Source organism: Dromiciops gliroides, chromosome 3 (assembly GCF_019393635.1).
Source record: "Dromiciops gliroides isolate mDroGli1 chromosome 3, mDroGli1.pri, whole genome shotgun sequence".
In the NCBI taxonomy this organism is placed as follows: Eukaryota; Metazoa; Chordata; class Mammalia; order Microbiotheria; family Microbiotheriidae; genus Dromiciops; species Dromiciops gliroides.
The window spans coordinates 32,355,809-32,376,599 of record NC_057863.1 but is presented as its reverse complement, the minus strand read 5'-3'; the positions used below and the strand labels follow the sequence as shown (position 1 = coordinate 32,376,599).

Genomic DNA, 20,791 nt, shown 5'->3' with positions numbered 1-20,791 from the left:
CATTTGCCCAATATCACAGACTAGCACACAGAACCCAGCTTCCAAACTAGGAGCTCACATTTCAGCAGTGGTTCACAAGCTGCCTGGATGGCTCTTACTTACAGTCATCTAAACGTACTCTTTTGCTTCTGTTGGCTTGTTTCCACTGTCATCAGCTCCCACACGAGTCCCATGAGATGGCCCCATTTTAGAGAAGAATTCCAACCACAGAGGGTTGAGCAGAGAGGCTGGGCTCTCCGGAGCGAGCACACTAGTGGCCTAAAGTGAGCTCAGAGATCAAGCCCATCTTTTACTTGAGTGCTCAAACAACATCCTCTGACCAAAGGAGAAAAACTTGTAAGAGGCAATAATAGCCCGCTGTGATTCAACTGCAGGAAGGGGGAAGCTTGATAAATGGGTTGGAATTAGCAAACTGTCCTGCATCGACAATGGAAGCCATTGAAGGAACGATGGCTTAAGATGGTAAACTACTAGTTGCAACTTAAATTTGCCAACAATAACTACTTAATAACAATAACTGATGCCACTAATGACTACTTAATAAATAATTAGAAGAATTATTCAGCATTTCAATGAGGTTATAAAAATTTATCCTCTGCCAGATATCTAAAAAAACACAGTCAGATGGCTAGAATTATAGACCAGAAATTCTTTATACACACACACACACACACACACACACACACACACACACACACACACACATGCACACTTTGTTGTTGTTCAGTTGTTTCAGCTGTGCCTGACTCTTCATGACCCCGTTTGGAGTTTTCTTGGCAGAGATACTGGAGTGTTTTGCCACTTCCTTCTCCAGCTCATTTTACAGATGAGGAAACTGAGGCAAACAGAGTTAAATGACTTGCCCAGGGTCACGCAGCTAATATGTTTCTGAGATCAAATTTGCACTCAGGTCCTCCTGTATCCAGGGCTGGTGCTTTATCCACTGCACCACCTGGCTGCCCCTAAGAATATTTTTAATAGAAGTTTCCATCAACCAGTACTTTCACTCTTCAAACTGTATGCTTTCAAAATACAGAACCGTAGCAGAAGAAATCACAGTCTTGTAGGAGTGGAAGGAGGTTCCCCTTCACTTTAGAGTCGTGCTGAAGATGCTTTTCCTTTTTTGGGGGGGGGTGGGGACGGGGTAATGAGGGTTAAGTGACTTGCCCAGGGTCACACAGGTAGTGTCAAGTATCTGAGTTCAGATTTGAACTCAGGTCCTCCTGAATCCAGGGCCACTGCTTTATCTACTGCATCACCTAGCTGCCCCCTGAAGATGCTTTTAGGAAGCCCAGGGAAGTTGTGCTTCCAGCCCAATACTGTTATTCAGTTACAAAGAGCAGCCATTTTATTTCCCTGTACATTGATCCACCGGACATTAAATAATCACAAATGATAGCATGGTGGCAACTGCTCATGAGACCGTTCCTATCTGGGCCCTGTCAGAGGAGATGAGAAAGCACCCCATACTCCTGTGTGACCCTGGGCAAATCCTTTCATTTCTCAGTGCTTCAGGCATGCTGGGTCTAGTTTTATGAACTGCAGAGAAGAAGCTGACCTGGGTCAGGGTAGGCAAGTGCCCGTGGAGGGGAACTCCTTGTACCAGTTATATCACAGGTCCAGCCAAAAATCAAAGTAGCTGATGTTTATATAATGCATTAAGGTTTGGAAAATGTTTTACATTGGTTGTCTCATTTGATCCCCACAACAACCCTGTGAGCTAGGTACTATTATTATTATTCCCATTTCGTAGATGAGAAAATTGAGACTTAGAAACTTCAATTGACTTGCAATATTAAATGACCGATAAATATCTGAGACAGTATTTTAACTCGGGTCTTTCTCATTCATCATGGTGAAGTAGAAAGGTGCTGGTATCAGAAAACCTGGGTTAAGATCCCATTTCTGACACATATTGCCTCTGTGATCTTAGACAATCACTTAAGCTGTTGGGGTCTCACTTTCCTTAACTGTAACATGATGGGGTTGGACAAGATATCTTTGGGGTCCTTTACAGCTCCGGGTTTAGAAAATATAGTCCTGTGATCAGAAGTCCTACAGTCTGTTCATTATGACAGTAAGTTATTATCAACAGAGGACCAGCCTTGGAGTGTGGGACACCTGGGTTTACATCTTGCCTCTGGCAAAGACTGATGTAAGTGAACTAACACCTCTAGTCATCTCCCTAAGACAATAAGGTGGCACCATAGTGCACAGTGTGCTAGGCCCAGAGTCAGGAAGACTCATCTTCCTGAGTTCAAATCTAGCCCCAGATACTTATTAGCTGAGTGACGCTGGACAAGTCATTTAACCCTATTTTTCCCAGTTTCCTCATCTGTAAAAGGAACTGGAGAAGGAAATGGCAAACTAGTATTTTTGCCAAGAAAACCCCAACTGAGGTCACAAAGAGTCAGACCCAGCATCAACAATAGTGAAAGGAGTTTCCACACCAAGAGATCCTCATCTCAATGAAATCACAGATTTAGATAAAAATTAACGGCCAGCAATGCCTTCAAAACATTCCCTCTGTTCAGGCATCCCCTCTCTTTGTTAAATTATACTCTGCACAGATCTCACTTTCCCCAATGCCTGGCCTTAATTTTCAGTCTTATTTTCTTTTGGTTGCTGGACTTGGATTTTTCCACCTCCTTTCAAGAACTGTTTTTCTTTCTTTCTATTGTTTTTTCTCTGAGACATTCAGTTCTCTCCACCTTGGTGTCTCCTAGAGCTGCCTGTCAATGATTTAACCATCTTACCCTAACTCAACTCTGCTATGCGTCCCATTCTCGCTGCTGCCAGATGGACCTGACTTAGCTGAGTGAACTGAGGGCCTTTTGAAGTCTTTCTTTTCAAACTAGGCCTCAGAGGACCTTGCCAGGGGGTGGCTTTGCCTTGAGAAGGCTCCCCTTATCAGCATGTGAAGCCTATCATTCTTCCTGCTGGATAATTAAGATTCCCTCAATGGCTGCACACAGCCTGGCCCATTCCCGGTGCCTAACCCTTCCCATCAATAGTCAGAGAACTCCTCAGGCCTGACAGCCCCTTGACAGAGCGGGGATGAATTCAACCGCCAAAGCTGGCCCCTTGCACCCAAAAGAATCAAAAGCAAGTGGCTGAGAGGAGGAGGAGGTGGGTGCGGGAAAGAAGGTTTGCCATTGGCTGGCCCGCTGTTGCTACCCTGAGTCATCTCTTTTCAGGGATGGGGCTCTCAGTGTCTCAGTCATTCTAGGAGGGATGAAAATGTCATGTGCAAACCAGAAAAGCAGGAGCTAAGGCAGAAAAAAGGGGAAAGGGCAAAGGAATGAGGAAGCTGACAGGCAGAAACCGAGACAGGCAGGGGGACGGACAGACAGACAAATAGATAGACAAAGAGATAGACAGACATACAGTTTGTTACATGGATAGACAGACAGGCAGATAGATATATGGATAGACACGCAGGTAGGCAAACAGATGAACAGATGAGAGACAGACACATAGGTGGGCAGATAGACACACAGGTAGATGTCATGGACAGGCAGATGTATGGACAGATACACAGGTAGGGAGATAGATTACTGACAGATATATAAACAGACACACAGGTAGGGACACAGAAAGATGGGCAGATGGGTAGACAGAGGGGTGATTGGACAGATATACAGACACATAGATAGGCAGACGGACAAATGGAGGCAGATAAACACAGAGATAAGACACAGCCAGAAAGACACCTACATAGAAGCACGGACATTACGAGAAACAGGCGTTCACTTACACTGAAAGACACACACACACACACACACACAGAGCTGTCCAGACAGATACATAAAGACAGACACACACAGGCAGAGACAGACAGTGAGGCTCTGGGGCATTGCTGGTCACATTGTTCTACCCACGTTTCCTTGCTGCCATTGGAGATCTGGCCAGAGCTGAGAGGAAGCACCAGGCATAAGAGCAGTCCCCACACACCCATGGCTCAAGCCTGGCATTAATTCAGTGGCACTGGGGGAAAATGGCCTTTAATTCACTTCATCATTAACGGCAGTCAGTCGTAATAGGTCCTGGCGCGTCAGCAGCAGGAGAGTGGGAGGGCAGAGCTGCTCTCTTCCTGGCTGGGTACAGAGGCACATTTCAGCCCTGTCATTAGCATTCCCCAAGAGGAGCTGAGCATTTTATTATATCTTGAGTTGGCGCTCTGTTATTTAAATCACCTACCAGCAGCACCAAGTTAGGCTAGCCAGGAGCTCATTGTCCAGGGCTATGCCTCCCAGGAGTGCTTAGGAGATGGTGTGGTGGGAAATGCACACTCTTTATGCCCTTCTTGTGTATAAGAAGAGGCAGCATGCTGTGGTAGCGAGGAGGCCAGCCTTGCTCTCAGAAATACTTGGACTCACATCCTGCCTCTGGCACATATTGCCTTATGTGACCCTGAACCAGTTGTTTGACCTCTCAGTGCCACAGGCAGGTCTCTAAGACTATTAATTACAGATGAGTTCCTGCTCTGCATGACTGGAGGGACTTTCCAAATTGATGAAATCATTGGATTGAAGAGGGGGAGGGCATTCCTTACCTAGCCATTCCCCCTCAAAAAAAAAAAAATGAATAGAGCTGCCTTACTTCCTTTCTATTAAGTGCTTCCTGTTCATATTTACTGATTATTCTACAAGTTTATTTCTGGATAATGAAGAAGAGCCAGAAGACGTCTGTTGCTCACTACCTATGTGACCTTGGCCAAACCACTTCAATTGTTTGGCTTCAGTTTCTTCTTGTGTACCCTTTCTGTTTTGACAGAGTCTGTTTAAGTAGGACAGGGATTTATTATCTCTTATTTTATGAAGGACATCAAGCTTCTGTTGTATAGTTCTGGTTATGATGCCATGTTGTTAGAGATACTCAATAGGTGCTAAATTTTTGCCACCTGCAGTGGTAATTTGTACAATATCTTCTTGCATAATCTGCATTAATCAGTAAGTCTGGGCTCTCTAAAGGGAAAACATCCCAAAGCATATCTAATGAAATATAGATCAAAGAGGATAATAAATATATATATATATATATATATATACACTTACATAAAGTACTTTAGAAACTTCAAACTGCTGTATAAATGTTTATTATTATTATATTATCATCATCTTTATCATCAATATTGTTGTTATACCAACTCATTAGAATCCAGTTATATATAATACTGTACTTGTGGAATCATCATAATAAAAATTGTTGCCAACAGTCATGCAGACATAACATTGACCTATAAACATTTAAGAACAGCTTCTTTACCAACAATTATAATAGCTAACAATTACATGGTATGTTAAGGTTTTCAGAGTGCATAGCAAGTGTTAACTCATTTGATTCTTACAACAAGCCAGGGAGGCAATTGCTATTATTATCCCCACTTTACAGATAAGAAAACTAAAGACATAATTTTTCCCAATCTGTCTAAGCAGTGGGAGTGAAGTTTCCATGCTTTTTCTTGCTCGGAGTGTAGGGAAATATACCAGTCAAAAGCTTTTCAAACCACTACAAGGAAAAGCAAACTGGCTCTCATTGTCCAGAGACATTGGCAGGACCCTAAGAGACCCAGCAAGTATGAAAGACAATAGGAGACCCAGAAGCTCAGGAGAGGGGTTAAACAGGTTACTCAGGGTCACTTAAGTGTCTGAAGTTAGATTTGAACTCAGACCTTCCTGGCTCCATCTATAGCCCACACTTTATCCACCATGTAACCTCATTGCCTCATTAATAGTTGTTGCTGCACAGACTTCTCAGAATTTCCAGATTGTGTGTGGAATGAGATAATCTAGAGACCCAGCAGAACTCTAACTCTCATGGGAGCCAGAATGAAGAACAGGAGATCCTAATCATACTGTCTACAACTGGAATTGTCCTCTAGAGATTCTAGTGAATCCTACAGATGAGTTGACAACCTTTTATTCAATGACAAAAGAGGCCATTTTATCCATAATAGCTTGTAGCATATTAACCAAAAGAATTGTGGCAAGACAAGGACTTGTCTCAGGATCATCTTTGTCAGAACTCCTTCCTGCAATTTCTGGTGGCAATGACATAGTCTGAGAATGCAAACAGAACCCTCCCTCCCTTATTTCAGTCTCTCTCTTTTTTATGTAGGGCAATGAGGGTTAAGTGACTTGCCCAGGGTCACACAGCTAGTAAGTATCAAGTGTCTGAGGCTGGATTTGAACTCAGGTGCTCCTGAATCCAGGGTTGGTGCTTTGTCCACTGCACCACCTAGCTGCCCCCCTCCCTTATTTCTGAAAACAAATTCACATGACAGCCATTTGGGCGATATTTTGTAGTTGACAGGTTATTACTTGAATTCAGAGGGATTGAGGCACTTGTTATTATTATCATTACTCTTGTAATGATGATGGCTGTTATATTATTATCACCATCACCATTATGCCATATCCCTCCCTGAACCCTGAAGTTCCCATCATTTGGGCACACCACTTTGTTCTGTTTTGAATGGCCCTCAGGCACACTTTGGAAATTTCTGGCCTGATAGATATGTGATATCTTCTAAAACAAAGGTTCTTAACCTGGGGTCCATGAACCTAGATGAAAAAGAATTGTATCTATTTTTCTCCAACTGAAATTTAAGATTTCCTTCAATTGTTTTAAAACTTATTCTGAGAAAGGATGCATTGACTTTAACAGAGTGCCTAAAGGGTCTAGGATACACAAAATGTTCAGACCCCATGCTCTAATTATGCCTCTGTCATGAATGAGGGTTCTGAGTATTGAAATTCTTTGTAGCATGTAAAGTCTAAACAGGGCTACTAGGGGATGCAGTGGATAGCGTGCTGGGCCTGGAGTCAGGAAGACCTGAGTTCAGATGTGGCCTCAGACACTTACTAGCTGTGTGACCCTGGGCAAGTCACTTAATCCTGTTGGCCTCAGTTTCTTCATCTGTCAAATGAACTGGAGAAGCAAATGGCAGACCATTCCAGCATCTCTGCCAAAAAAAAAAAAAAAGCAACCCAGTGGGGTCACGCAGAGCCAGACACAACTGAAAGGAATGAACGATGTTGACAAAGTCTAAACCATCTTCCACCCTAAAAATAAAACAAAAACAAGTTGAATTGTGCACAAACAAGGAATAGGAGTGGGCCAGACCCCCAACCCACTGCTCACCCCCTAGAATCCCTCTGGGAGGGACAGAATTAGAAATCATTTTACTTGCATAATTTTCCTATTTGTACTTGGGGCTCCTCCCTGGTATGCTCTCTATTGTTCTGTGATTTTCCTCAAACTCCTTCTTCTGACTTTTTTTTTTCCATGTCTCATCTTGCTTTTCTAGCATAACTCACTCCTCCTAACTTTAGCTTGTATTTTCTCATTTTCTCCTAAATTCCATGAGCAATATCGATCGAAAAGAAAGAGACCCTAAAAAAAAAAAAGAACAAGTTCCTCATCACTGCCCTTTGCCCAAAGATCCTTGCTCTGAGTTTCTCTCACTGGAATTTGAGATATTTAAATCCTCCCCTTTTAGCCCACCATACACAGACAAGCCCAACTTTTGAAGGAAGAAGGTTTGTCTTTCCTTGACTAATTAGGGTCTGCCATCTCAGATAGCCCCTCCCAGAGGGACAAAGATCAATGTTGCTTTGGAAGACTAAGCACTTGTTCAGTTGGCAGGGAGCCTTCGCCAGGCTGGGGAAGTGATTTATTTATCTACCTCCCTCCAGGAATTGGACTTCTGAAAGATAACTCCACGTTTTAGCGGCATCCGACCCCAAGTGAGCTCATTAAGAAAGGATTACTCACTTTGTAGTATCCCTGTCAAAACTCACAAATCAATGAGTTAGTCCATATTCTCAGGTTCTGTGATCAACATGGTATCCACACGGCATGGTGAACCTAGGAGGGGGGTTGGATGCTAAGGAATCATGTGACTATTGATTTTGGTCAAATTCTACATCTCAAAAGAAGCCGCATTTTAGAATTCCTTTGATTCATTTATCGCTGCACCCCAAACTCAAGAAACAGACAACAGAATAAACAATCTAAAATGTTAATGGTAGGGAAATTACTTGGGGCCAACATTCAGACCACTTCACAGTTCAATTGTTTTGATATTGTTAAGGATCTGCTTTATAATAACAAAATTAATAGCTTGCATTTATATAGTACTTTAATGTTTACAAAGTTCTTTTACATGTTAGCTCTTTTGATATTCACAAGCACCCCATGAGGTAGGTGCTATTTTTATCATCCCAGTTTTTTGTTGATATTCAGTCATTTTTGGTTGTGTTTGACTCTGTGATTCCATTTGGGCTTTTCTTGGCAGAGATACTGGAGTGGATTGCCATTTCCTTCTCCAGCTCAATTTACAAATGAGGAAACTGAGGCAAACTTGCCCAGGGTCACATAGCTAGTAAGTGTCTGAGCCTGGATTTGAACTCAGGAAGATGAGTCTTCCACTAGGAATGCAAAGATAAAATAACATCCTTCCTATCCTCAGAGACTTTCATTTTGCCATGGTGAGGGGGAAAGGGAGGAACAGGACACTACATAGAAAACCATAATACAAATTAGAGAGTACTGTGGAGCAAAGAAAAAAGAGACAAAATACTCCAGTAATTTTTGAGGAGGGGGGAAAAGCCTTTCACTTGGAATATCAGACAGGGTTCAGGGGAAGAACCAAGCCTTGAAAGGAGGATAAGGGTGAAAAGAAGAGAAGCTTGAAGAAGAGTAGTAGATCAAGGGTTATCCAGTTTCCTAGAATATAGATTCCTTGAAGGAGGAGTGATGGGAAATGAATCTGAAGAAAGAATTGGAAGCTATATGCCCACCAGGGAATCAGTAGTCAAAATAAGTCAGGAAATAGTAAGAGCTCAGCTGGCCCAAATGAACTACATTTTGGGGTCTTGGAAGAAAGTGGAAGATGGGATTGCTGAGTCATTGTCAGTGATAAGTGAAGGGCAGTGGAAAATGGGAGAGGCACCATAAGATTGGAGAAAGGAAGATAATGTTCCACGAGGCCAGGGAGTTTGACTTAGCTTCCTGGGAAAGCTCTAAAAGGAATCATTAAAGAGATGGTGAGTGAGCATGGAGAAAGGGAAATGATAATTACAAGGAGTTATCATGACTTCTTCAAGAGCAAGTCATGTCAGACTTACTTCATTTCCTTTTGTGAGAGGATTGCTAAATTAGTACATGCAGAAAATGTTGTCATAGTTTACCTAGATTTTGGCAGAATATCACATGCAAATCTTATGGAAAAGATGAAGAGATGCATACTAGATTATGATGCTACTAGATGGATTAGATCCATAATGGAAATAAAGCAATGAAAAAAATGTTAATGATACCAGTTAAACTGAAAAGTATAACATGAATTTTTTTTCGGAGAATTGGTATTAAATTGGTAATTATATATATAAAAAAAAGAATTGGGAGCTATAGAGTGGAGAGCCTCCAAAGCCAGCCTCAGGTAATTACGATTTTTTCTTAGAGGCTATCAGGAGCCATAGAACTTTTTTTGAGCAGGAGTGTGACATCAGCAGAACTAGGCCTTGGGAAGATCAGTCTGGCAGCTGTTATGTAGGTGTTATGCTAATTATGTTATATTCCCCACTGACAACAGGCCCTATTTGTTTCAGTCCCATAGTCACTGGTTTTTGTCTACCTCCAGTAACAACCAAAATGTTTTTGTGACTGTAGAATATCTTTTTCAGCTACTCTTGACTGGAAAAGCAACAACCTTTCTTCTGTTATTGTTGACTGACAAGTAAACGAGATTTAAAAAAATATTTTTTCAAATCTCACCAACCTTATTGGATGGTTTGCTGGACTCCAGCAGCAGTAGTGAGGGATCGCAGCAGCAGGAGCGTTAAGATATCCTAATAGCCATACAGCATCTGCCTTTTGCTTTTTGTGTTTTGGTGGTTATTTCCACAAACGGCTTAGGAACTAGCATCAGTGTGCCCCTGGTTCTGTCTGATTTGCTCCTTTGGTGCTCAGTGTGACCAAGCCATCATCTGACCCCTGGGTGTTATGTTCCCAACTGGGCATCGGCAGTCCTGTGAAATGAAGCATCCAAGAGAATTATAAAGCGGAATGTCAATCTCACCCGTCTGCATGCTCTGTGCTCTCTGAACTTCTACCCAGAAATCAGAATCAATTTCCAGCTCTCTCTCGGGGCCCTGACACCATAACAGAAGCAAGTCAAGAAACATTTGCATTAAGTCTCTTCTGTGCACAAGTTACTGGGCTGGGCATGTGGCAACTGGGGCTTCCTTTGGCCAAGCTCCCACCTAGTCACAGGTTGTTCTCCTTCCCTTCCTCAAATCTCTCCCCACTTCATTCTCTCCTCCCCATGGATGCCAGAGAGATTAGCCTTAAGTGCAAATCTAAATGTGTCCTTCCCTTTCTCAATCATCTTCAGTGCTTATATGTGACCTCTGGAATCAGATAAAAACTACTCACTGTTTAGCTTTGAAAGCCCTTCATGGCTTTGTCACAGACTGTCTCTCTACACTCATTGCACATTACTCCTCCCACACACACACACTTTGTGACCCAGCCAAACTGGCCTCTCTTGTTCCTCACATGTGACATCTGGTCTTCCAACTCCATTGCTTTCCAGTGGCCCTCTCCCATGGCTGGAGTTCATTGCCTCTTAACCTCTGCCTCTTAGAATCAAGATTCTACTCAATTATTCTACAAGAAGCCTTTCCTTTTTCCCCAGCCCAGCCAGTAGTGCCTTCCCTTCTTAACTCCCATCGAACAACATCATTTGTATTTATTCTGCAAATATTTCTTTCTTTCTTTCTTTCTTTCTTTTTCTTTCTTCCTTCCTTCCTTCCTTCCTTCCTTCCTTCCTTCCTTCCTTCCTTCCTTCCTTCCTTCCTTTCTTTCTTTCTTTCTTTCTTTCTTTTTCTTTCTTCCTTCCTTCCTTCCTTCCTTCCTTCCTTCCTTCCTTCCTTCCTTCCTTCCTTCCTTCCTTCCTTCCTTCCTTCCTTCCTTTCTTTCTTTCTTTCTTTCTTTCTTTCTTTCTTTCTTTCTTTCTTTCTTTGTGGGGCAGTGAGGGTTAAGTGACTTGCCCAGGGTCACACAGCTAGTAAGTGTCAAGGGTCTGAGGCCAGATTTGAACTCAGGTTCTCCTGAATCCAGGTCTGGTGCTTTATCCACTGCACCACCTAGCCACCCCTGTAAATATTTCTATTATGGACTTGTATCTCCCATTAGTATCAGCTCTTGGCAAATAGGGATTGCTTTTTTCTCGTCTTTGTCTCTCCATCACCAAGCATGGTGCCGGATGGATTGAGGGATTGCTCCTTATTCATTTCCTTCAGAGCTAAAGAGCACCAGCAAAGGCCTGGGAGTCCACAGGACTGTCCGTCCCTTTCAATCCAAGTCAGGAAGCATTTATTAACTTCCTATTGTCTCCCAGGTCCTGTGCTAACTCTGGGGGTATAGAGAGAAGTGCAACAGTTTGTACTCTTGAGGAGCTTTCTGAGAAACAACACATATAAAAGGACATAAATAGAAAACCATAGACGTTAATTCCAGGATGGAGAGAGTCAAATACTAACCACTGGGCAATCAAAGGAGGCCTTGCAGAAGAGGGCTGAGCTTTGAAAGAAGCAAAGGAGATGGTTTCTCCTTGAGATCACCCCAGCCAGTAAGAGAACTATCCCCTGCTGTGGTTTGTGTCCCCCCACAATTAGTACCAACTTCATTTGATGTGTGTTTATCCCCCCCATAGCAGCAAAGGAGAGAGAAGGAACTGAGGAAACAGCAGGAGAGAGAACAGCGGAGACACTATGAGGAACAGATCCGCCGTGAGGAAGAAAGGAGACGGGCAGAACATGAGCAGGTAAGCCAGTGCTGGGAGCTCCCTAGAGGGGAGCCCTTGGTTGTCTGTGGGGCCCTTGGTTGTGATTTCAGTTGGGATTGCTACATTGTGACCAGCTGTAATTATCACAGCCTTAAAGAAAGAAAATATTTATTCAGTGATTTATTTTTCCCCAATTACATGTAAAAACAATTTTAACATTTGTTTTTAAAACTTTTGGGTTCCAAATTCGCTCCCTTTTTCCCTCCTCCCCCTGCCCTCATTGAGAAGGCAAACAATTCAATATATGTTATATGTGTGTAGTTATGCAAAACATTTCCATATTAGTCATATTGTGAAAGAAAACATTGACAAAAGAAATTATCACAGACATAAGAAGTCTAATATACATATCTCCCCGACAATGCACCTCCTCAGTGGCCAAGGGTAAGCCCCCGAAATAGTTTGATCTTCTGGCCCCTCTGTTAATGCTCTGTGAGTGGGACTCTTTGGCTGTGAAGACCAGATGAGTTCTCCCCTTCCCTGATTTCAGTGAAGCTGTTCTATTTACTGAGGTTTTCTTCCCTATGACACTTAACTCCTTCATTGGCCTTCTCTCGCCAACCCCATTTAAAGCCCATCTCAGCAGTGTAGGATGCAGCCTACAAGGACAGTCAGGTAGAACCCTGGGTGAATGATAGCACGCAACAACAATTGGTTTATCCCCACCAGCTCTAATGCAGCCCAGAAACTTTATTGCATGTTTATGTTAAGAAGCTCATTAAAATAGGGATCTTATGAAAACAAGCTCCAAAATGTAGCTGGGTTTACTTAACACCCGGCAGTTGTTATAAAACCCACCTCAATTGGTCATTTTTGTGCTTTTGACTTAAATGTCTTTGCTTGGGAAGTGTGTTCTTCTTGCTGGCTGAAGGGGTCTTTGGGTGTTTTCTTTTTTTCCACTACCCCGCTCCCTCCTCCCGGACTTCACTTACCACCTTCTGTTGCTTTGTGAAATTACTGGTTCTTTCTCTCTCTCTCTTGGTCTGTGTTCCTCTGAATTCTCTGCTGGCCGCCTCATCAGGAGTACATCAGGAGACAGTTAGAGGAGGAGCAGAGACAGTTAGAGATCCTGCAGCAGCAGTTACTGCAGGAGCAGGCCCTCCTTCTGGTAATGGGATCCACAAACACCAACTCCCCCGTGCTCTGTCCTTCCTTGCTGTGTGTGTTTGCATGGGGGTGCCTGTGTCCTCCTTCACATATGCATGCATTCCAAGAGGGAAACCTAATGTGGAAGACACAGGAGAAGAACCTCTCCACTCTTTCACTGATTTCATAGAAATGGAAAATGTCATTGGAAGACCTGGGTTCAAATCATGGACCTGGATTTAATGTATGATTGACCTTGGGAAAGTCATTTCACAAATTCCCAAGTTTATGTGTGTGTGTATGTATGTGTGCGTGTGCATGTATGTGTGTATGTGTGTGTGTATGTATGTGTGTGTTTAGGTCTACATATATGTCTAGGAGCTTCCTAATCAATTTCATGAGGTGATCAGAAGGTGAGTCTTTGTAGGAAAACTCTCAATCATACATTAACTTGCTTCTCAGTATTAATACACCCTTAGTTATATTAAGAGTGAAGGTCTTTCTAACAAGTAAGTTGGACAAAGGTGGATGGTGACTTATGTATAATGGGAACTATCTTCAACAATGAAGATACACCAGAAAAAATGTAAGCCCATTACCTTAGACACATAGAGATTAAGTGACTTGCCCAAGGTCATACATCTTGTATCCCAAGAGGGACTGAACATCGTCTTCTTGGCATTGATCCCCTGAACTCTGTCCATTGTCTCATTACTTCCTCTTTTTGAGCCAACTTATTTTTAATAATTTGTGAAAGCCATCTTTGTGTTCTTTATTAAATCCTATTATTTGTTCAAGTTTTGTGAAAGTTCAACTGCATTAGAAGTTCAGAGTGTTCAAGGCCATGGCATTCATTGCTGTGGGACTCTCAAAGCCATTTGCGAGCATGCTGGAACAAATTCAAAGTAAAACATACCACTTCGATGCAAACCCACTCAGATTCACAAGATCCAAAGGCCATATTTCATTTGTAGCCTATTCGTTTTGCTTTTATGCTAGGAACATTTTGTGTTCCTGGCTCACACCGCTCTCATTTGAAATACTTTTTAAAAAACCCAAAACATTTTATTGTGACAACAATACGTTCTGAATAGTCTTGGATTTGATTGTATTTACTTTCTTTTTAAAATAAAAATTCTATTCAGTGACAATCTTCTTTTACCTTTTGAGTCTATAAATGTGCTTGTTAGCCTATATTCGTATAATATTTATGTACATACATATACACACTCATATATGTACATTCCCTCATCTTTTTCTTAATGCAGACCTAGAAGTGGACTTGCCTATAGAACCTTGCTCAAGTAACTTTAACTTTACCTCAGTTTCCTCATCTGAAAAATAATAGGCTAGATCTAGCTGCCTTCTGAGATTCTCTCAACCCAAAACCTGTTTTCCTATTGTTTCTTCAATGTGGGAACTCCAAGCATGGAAACATTGATATGATGCAGACCATAATTCTCAAGGTCTTTTATAAGTCTTAGTGAGTTGCCTGTATCACTAAGAATTAAGTGACCTTGTCCTTGGACAGATATTTAATACATATCAGAGATGGGACTTGAACTCATTTCTTCCTGACTCAGAAGACTAACCTTCTAGTATCCACCATAACATACTGCCTTTCACCTTTTTTCCCCCTGAGGTTTATATTTAATTATAGATCTTAGATTGGATTAAGTGACAAAATTGGGAAATGGAGGCGAGTCATTCCAGGCATTCTATACTGACAGGACCCTGTTGCTGAATTGCCACCATTTTGTCAGCTTCTGTTGGATTTGCAGCTGAAAGACCTCAGCATGAATCCAAGCTTTGCTCCCAACTTCCTATTTGACCTCTTGAGGGCTCTGTTTCTTCATCTGTAATATGAGAAGATCGGCCTAGATGAGTTCTAAGGTCCTTTCTTTTTTTGTTTTTGGAATAGAATTTTATTTTCCAAAATCTATGCAAAAACAAAAATTTCACATCGATTTTTTAAAAACTGTGTTCCAACTTCTCTTCCCCCTCTCCATTCGCACCCCCCACCCACAAGAACTCAAGCAATTCAAAATAAGTTATACATGAGTAGTCATGGAAAAATTCCCACATTAGCTAGTCCTTTCTAATTCTAAACATACAATACTGGGGGCAGCTAGGTGGTGCAGTGGATAGAGCACCGGCTCTGGATTCAGGAGGACCTGAGTTTAAATCTGGCCTCACACTTGACACTTACTAGCTGTGTGACCCTGGGCAAGTCACTTAACCCTCATTGCCCCACAACAAAACAAAACAAAGCAAAACATGCAGTACCACCTGTGTGACCTTGGTCGAGTTTCTAGATTTCTCTGGGATTGTTTCCTTTTATGAAATCAGAGGTTGAACTAGAAGATCGTTTGCTACTTTTAAAATCAATGACACTCCCCATTTGATCTTAGGCAAGTTACTGAATTTCTCTAGGCCCCAAATTCCTCAGAATGACAGGACTAATCTCGATGACCTCTCAGGTCCTTTCTAATTCTAAATCCATAGCATTAGCCATGTGATGCTGAGCACCTTTTCTCGGTCTCAGTTTCCTCATCTGTAAAATGGATGAGATGATCTCTGCCTCCAAATCTAAGAATTTAAAGTGATTCCAAACCAGAAATGAGCCTTTCCTAAGTGGAGGAAGGATAACACGGGGAAGGGTGGGGTCCCTATTAAAAAAAAAATCATGCTAATCCTCTGTTTGGATGCTCAACAATGTTGTTTGTGTCCACGGCCAATCTCCTTCCTTTGTCAATCTGTAAGAACCATTTTGATCTCCCCAATGCCCGTCGCCCCGTCTGACGTTCTGTCCTTTGTTGTTCCTCTTCCACCTGGTTCTGGGCAGGAGTATAAACGCAAACAGCTGGAAGAACAGAGACAGGCTGAGCGACTGCAGAGGCAGCTACAGCAGGAAAGGGACTATCTGGTCTCTCTGCAACAGCAGCAACAGCAGCAGCGCCAAGACCAGAGGCCCGGAGAAAAGAAGCCGCTCTACCATTACAAAGAGGGGATGAATCCCAGCGAGAAGCCAGCCTGGGCCAAGGAGGTAAGAAAGAAAGGCGAATGAGGCCAAGCTTTTGAAAACTTGGTGACTTTGGTCTTCCCCGCACAGGTGGAAAAAGGAGTTTTGGGTGCAGCAAAGTTGTGAGTCAATTCCGTAAAAGAATCCCACCAGAGACAGAGAGAAGTTAACTCAGCACCTCTTTTTGTTGAGAATATTCCTTTCTATTATGGAATTCCAAGTGAACCTTTTGCTTGTAGGCTGGGCAGTTTGCAAGGCCATGCCCACAGGACACCATGATTTAGCTCTCCTAGTATTCTCGCTATGGGCCCCTACCACACATGCATAGGCTATGTTACCCATAATTGTGCTAAAACCAACAAGGGATTGATTTGTTCTTGTGTATTCCTCACAGGTAAACCTCTGTCCCCAAATGGGTAAACTGTGGAATTAATAAACATAATCCTTGGTGGTTAGATTCGCAAATACAATAATTTTTTTTTAAATGCTAAGTAATTCTACTTTTTAAAAATGTCCAGGGGCAAGGCAGGGCAGGGAGGAGACAAACATGCATAATGTGGACTCCCTTAATGTCCCCACTGCTCATGAAATGGGTCCCTTTCCCCCATTGTCTGACAGTGCGGCCTGTGTCCTCCTGTGTCCATTTGATCCCCTCTCCATGACTAATGCTTCTTTCTTTTTGGTGTTTCTGCCTTAATAGTTCGATTTTGTGATCTACTCCCAGGTACAGCAATGGCCCCTTAATAACTCGTCCATTCTTCCAGCTAAGTGGACCCACTGTGCTGTCAGCCAGCTGCTGGCATGCCCCGTGACCAGCAGGGATGTGCTACCGTCACCCCCTACAGAGCCTTCTTCTACCTGTGCCAAGCTGATACCCTTGGTTAAGCCTGAATCACGGTCTAGGCCCAAGGCAGCTGCTCAGAAAGCTAAGAGATTATCTTCTACTACTGTAAAGTCAGTGGGTCCTGTGGTCATGAAGCATTCCAAATCAAGATACCTGTTACAACATCCAGAACAGAAGAGATCTCTAATCACTGGTCAGGTTAGGTTTGACCTTCAGGAGCAAGAGCTGAAGACAGAAGAAGACCCAAGGACTATGGTGGGAACGTGCCCCCAAAGATCTCACTCACAAGAACACGGCTCATTTAGGGACTTGGGCACTGAGCTCATCGGTGCTTCCTCCAAAATATTGGGCCCTGGTTTGGCCAATAGGAGAATCCAGAAGGACATTCGAGAACCCCCTGGGATCTGGGGAAGGAATTCCATGAACTCGTACATATTTACAAGTGCCTTCTCTCCTCTTAGGAGTGTAAGATCACTAGGTGACATCTCCCTGGGGCCTGAGCACTTTAATTTAAGTGTTTCTACTCCCAAGAATGACTTCAGAAGAGTGAAGAGGAAAGCTCTCCTTGAAAATCACCTCGTTCCTTTGAGAAGTACGCCAGATTTTCTCCTCTCTCCAACACAGCTTCTCCATGCATATACTCCAAAGAAGATGGGGGAAAGCCTGGAGCAACTTGTCCTTCCTTCCTTGGGTCTCTACCAAGCACGATCTCACCTGAATTTAGCCACATTGGCCCCTTTATTTTCAGGTTTCCGTTTGTCCTCCTCACCGAACTTCTTGGCCTATACTCACCATGCAGATCTGACTCCTCTTCCTGCAGCCCTCGGGAGTAGCCACATGGATGATGGGAAATCCTCATGGATGCCAGTGGTGCCATTTTCTAGCCCTTCTTGCTGTTCATCCCTACTTCCTTTGCAAGCACCTTGTAGGAAGAAAGCCATCACTGTTGGGCCCATGAATGGCAAGAGAATCATGTCACTGAGCACTCCCGATGTGAGGTTTGCCAGACACCATGACTCCGAGCCCACACTGGTGGGTGCCATCTTCCAGGGATTCTATCACTCATTAGGGACTTTGGCTCTTTCTGGACATGTGTGGGCTTATTGTCTCTGGTCGTTTGATTCAAATAACTCCTTTGGGATATGTTTCACATGCCTCTAGTGCTGTAACTAACCATAATACTTTTCATGGAGATTTATACATGCCTCTTGGTTTGGGCCTGCTTGGAAATCTAAATTTTTCAGCAAACTGCTCATATAGATTTTACTTTCTTCTTTTTTTCTTTCTTTTTTTTGTGGGGCAATGGAAGTTAAGTGACTTACCCAGGGTCACACAGCTAGTAAGTGTCGAGTGTTTGAGACAGAATTTGAACTCAGGTCTTCCTGAATCCAGGGCCGATGCTTTATCCACTGCACCACCTAGCTGCCCCTCATACAGACTTTCTTTTCAAATCTTATCACAAACCTCATTTCCTAAACTGGAGCAGATGAGTAGTTTAGAATAGTTACTATGTTTTAAGGCTTCCACTATGAACAGAATTTTCAGGCTCACTGTGCAGTCAGGTTGCTGCCCCTATGGCTGGCATGGCCAACTGATGAAATGATTTGGATCTCCCTGTGGATATAGGAATGAAAATGGAAAGTTTTCCTTTCCTAAATGAGACTTCTGCCAGAATGCAAATTCGTGAATATGCTGTGAAGTCGTGAGTGAGTGAAGGCATGTACAGCTCAGATTTCAGGTTACAGGACTTGAGGCCCCACCTACTCCTTGTATCATCTTGGACTCAGCTTCCCTAGGTCTCAGTTTTCTCATCTATAAAATGAAGCCATGAGACCAGATAGCCTTTAGACCTTTTCCGGTTTGAAATCTACGCCTGTATTCCTTCACAAAAGTCACCAGTAAGGTCTGGACCCCTTTTGCTTCTCATAGTGGATGGCCAATCTGGCTCCTTGTTTACAGAGTCAATCCGCTTTTCCTCCCACTCTTTCTCCAGCCTCCAAAGCCACACTTGCTTTCCAATTTTGCAATATCCTTCTTTCCATAGAATATTATTTGCTTTAGTTGCTTCCTTTGGCCAACTCCCTCATCAGCCAAGCAGCATGATAGGTGCTCTTAGGTCTCTTCATTTTGCAAAATCAGAAAAGGTAGTGCTCCTTGTTTGCTTCTCCCAGCTATGGGTTGGGAAGTCTTTGATATTTCGGTAAAAGACTTTTCATAAATATTAATTAATTTCCCAACTTATGAGACTGCCATGATTGAGGACCATAGGTCTAATGCTGGAAGGGACCTCAGGGACCCTCTAGCTCCCCTCCCAACAACTCCTGGATTATTTTGAAATTGACTTTAAAAGTATGTTCCTCAATTAAAAGATATTTCCCCTTAGAAACAATGTCAGTCATAGGGGTTAGGTTCAGGGTTTCCCTCAAAACCTCTTTATGTTATTTTTTATTTTGGGGCGGAGCAGGGCAGTGAGGGTTAAGTGACTTGCCCAGGGTCACACAGCTAGTAAGTGTCAAGTTTCTGAGGCCAGAATTGAACTCAAGCATTTTTCAAGCACATGCTGTGTGCTAGGAACTTTGGTGGCAGAAGGAAAAGGATGTTTCTGTGACCCTTTGGCTGGGCCTATGACTCCTAAATGACCATTCATTTATTTATTTTTCTTTTTCTTTTTTTTTTTCTTTTTTTTTTGCGGGGCATTGGGGGTTAAGTGACTTGCCCAGGGTCACACAGCTAGTAAGTGTCAAGTGTCTGAGGCCGGATTTGAACTCAGGTACTCCTGAATCCAGGGCCAGTGCTTTATCCACTGTACCACCTAGCTGCCCCATGACCATTTATTTCTAAGGAACTTACTAAGTTGGGGCTTACCTGGATGCCATTTTCTTGACTTGGTTTACTTAATGAAATTTCTGCTCCAGGAGTCACGTTGACTTTGCTGGTCCAGTTTGATAAGACACAAAGAGAAGTACGTCTCTACATAAAAGGAAGTTAAGGAAAAATAGCAGTCTGCCCTATTTCAACTCCATTCTCCCTGGTCATGCCAACCAGATGGACCATGATGGAAGTCAGAATCATAGGTGCCAAGGTAGAAGGGACCTCAGAGACCCTCTATTCCAAGTTCCTCCTTTGACAGAGGAGGGTTTGAGGTCCAGCAAGATTAAAGGACTTACCGAAAGTCACATGGGTTTCTTGTTCAGTTACTTCAGACTCTTCATGACTCCATTTGGAATATTGTTGGCAAAGAGACTGGAGTGGTTTACCATTTCCTTCTCCAGCTCATTTTGCAAATGAGGAAACCAAGGCAAACAGGGTTAAGTGACTTGCCCAGGGTCACACAGCTAGTGTGTGGGTGTGTGTGGAGGTCGAATTTGAATTCACAAAGATGAGTCTTCCTGACTCCAGGCCCAGTGCTTAATTTACTGTACTGCCTAGCGGCCCAAAACTTCCAGAGCAGGATTTGAATACAGGTCCTCTAATTCAAGAGCTCTTTCCACTTTAGCACGCTTTCATATTTGTCGAGTTCAGATGCTGGTATTGCCCACTGAAAGAGAACCACAGCTGGAGGGGTAATACTGCCTTCTCATTTGTCAACTTAAGGCAATGACTTAAGGCCCTCTTCTGCTCCTTCCAAGCCCACTTCACGTCCTCATCTTGGCAGCACACTCTCTTTCTGTGGGGAGCGGCAGAATGCTTGGCGTGCACAAGTGTTGAGTGAGATTATATGTTACAGACTTTTTTACACTCCATCATGTTCTTTCTTTGTGATTTGTGCCCGTCATCTGGCACATCTATTTGGTTTGGCAAGCAGTCACCCAGATCTGCTCCAAGTTGTCACTATATTTCCCACCAGCCCTTTGGAGTTTAATGTTGAACCCTTATAGTTCCTTTCCCAGTCTTCAATCTATGCATCACTATCTATTCCTTCCCACCCACCTCCTTGCCCTTTATCTCATCATAGGCTCATACCTTTAGAGGTGGAAGGGGC

The 20,791-nt window shown here is 43.0% G+C and overlaps 1 protein-coding gene across 7 annotated transcripts in view; it reads left to right on the top strand.

Annotated features, from left to right (window-relative positions):
- TNIK (TRAF2 and NCK interacting kinase) overlaps window positions 1-20,791 on the top strand; it is a 430,959-nt gene that overhangs the window by 309,378 nt on the left and 100,790 nt on the right. For 6 of the 7 annotated variants that reach the window (XM_043995980.1, XM_043995978.1, XM_043995976.1 and 3 more), the window contains exons 13-15: window positions 11,726-11,836; window positions 12,879-12,965; window positions 15,789-15,989. In XM_043995980.1, coding sequence (XP_043851915.1) covers window positions 11,726-11,836; window positions 12,879-12,965; window positions 15,789-15,989 — 399 coding nt within the window. The remainder of the gene's footprint in view (window positions 1-11,725; window positions 11,837-12,878; window positions 12,966-15,788; window positions 15,990-20,791) is intronic. The other variant, XM_043995975.1, reaches the window with a different exon arrangement.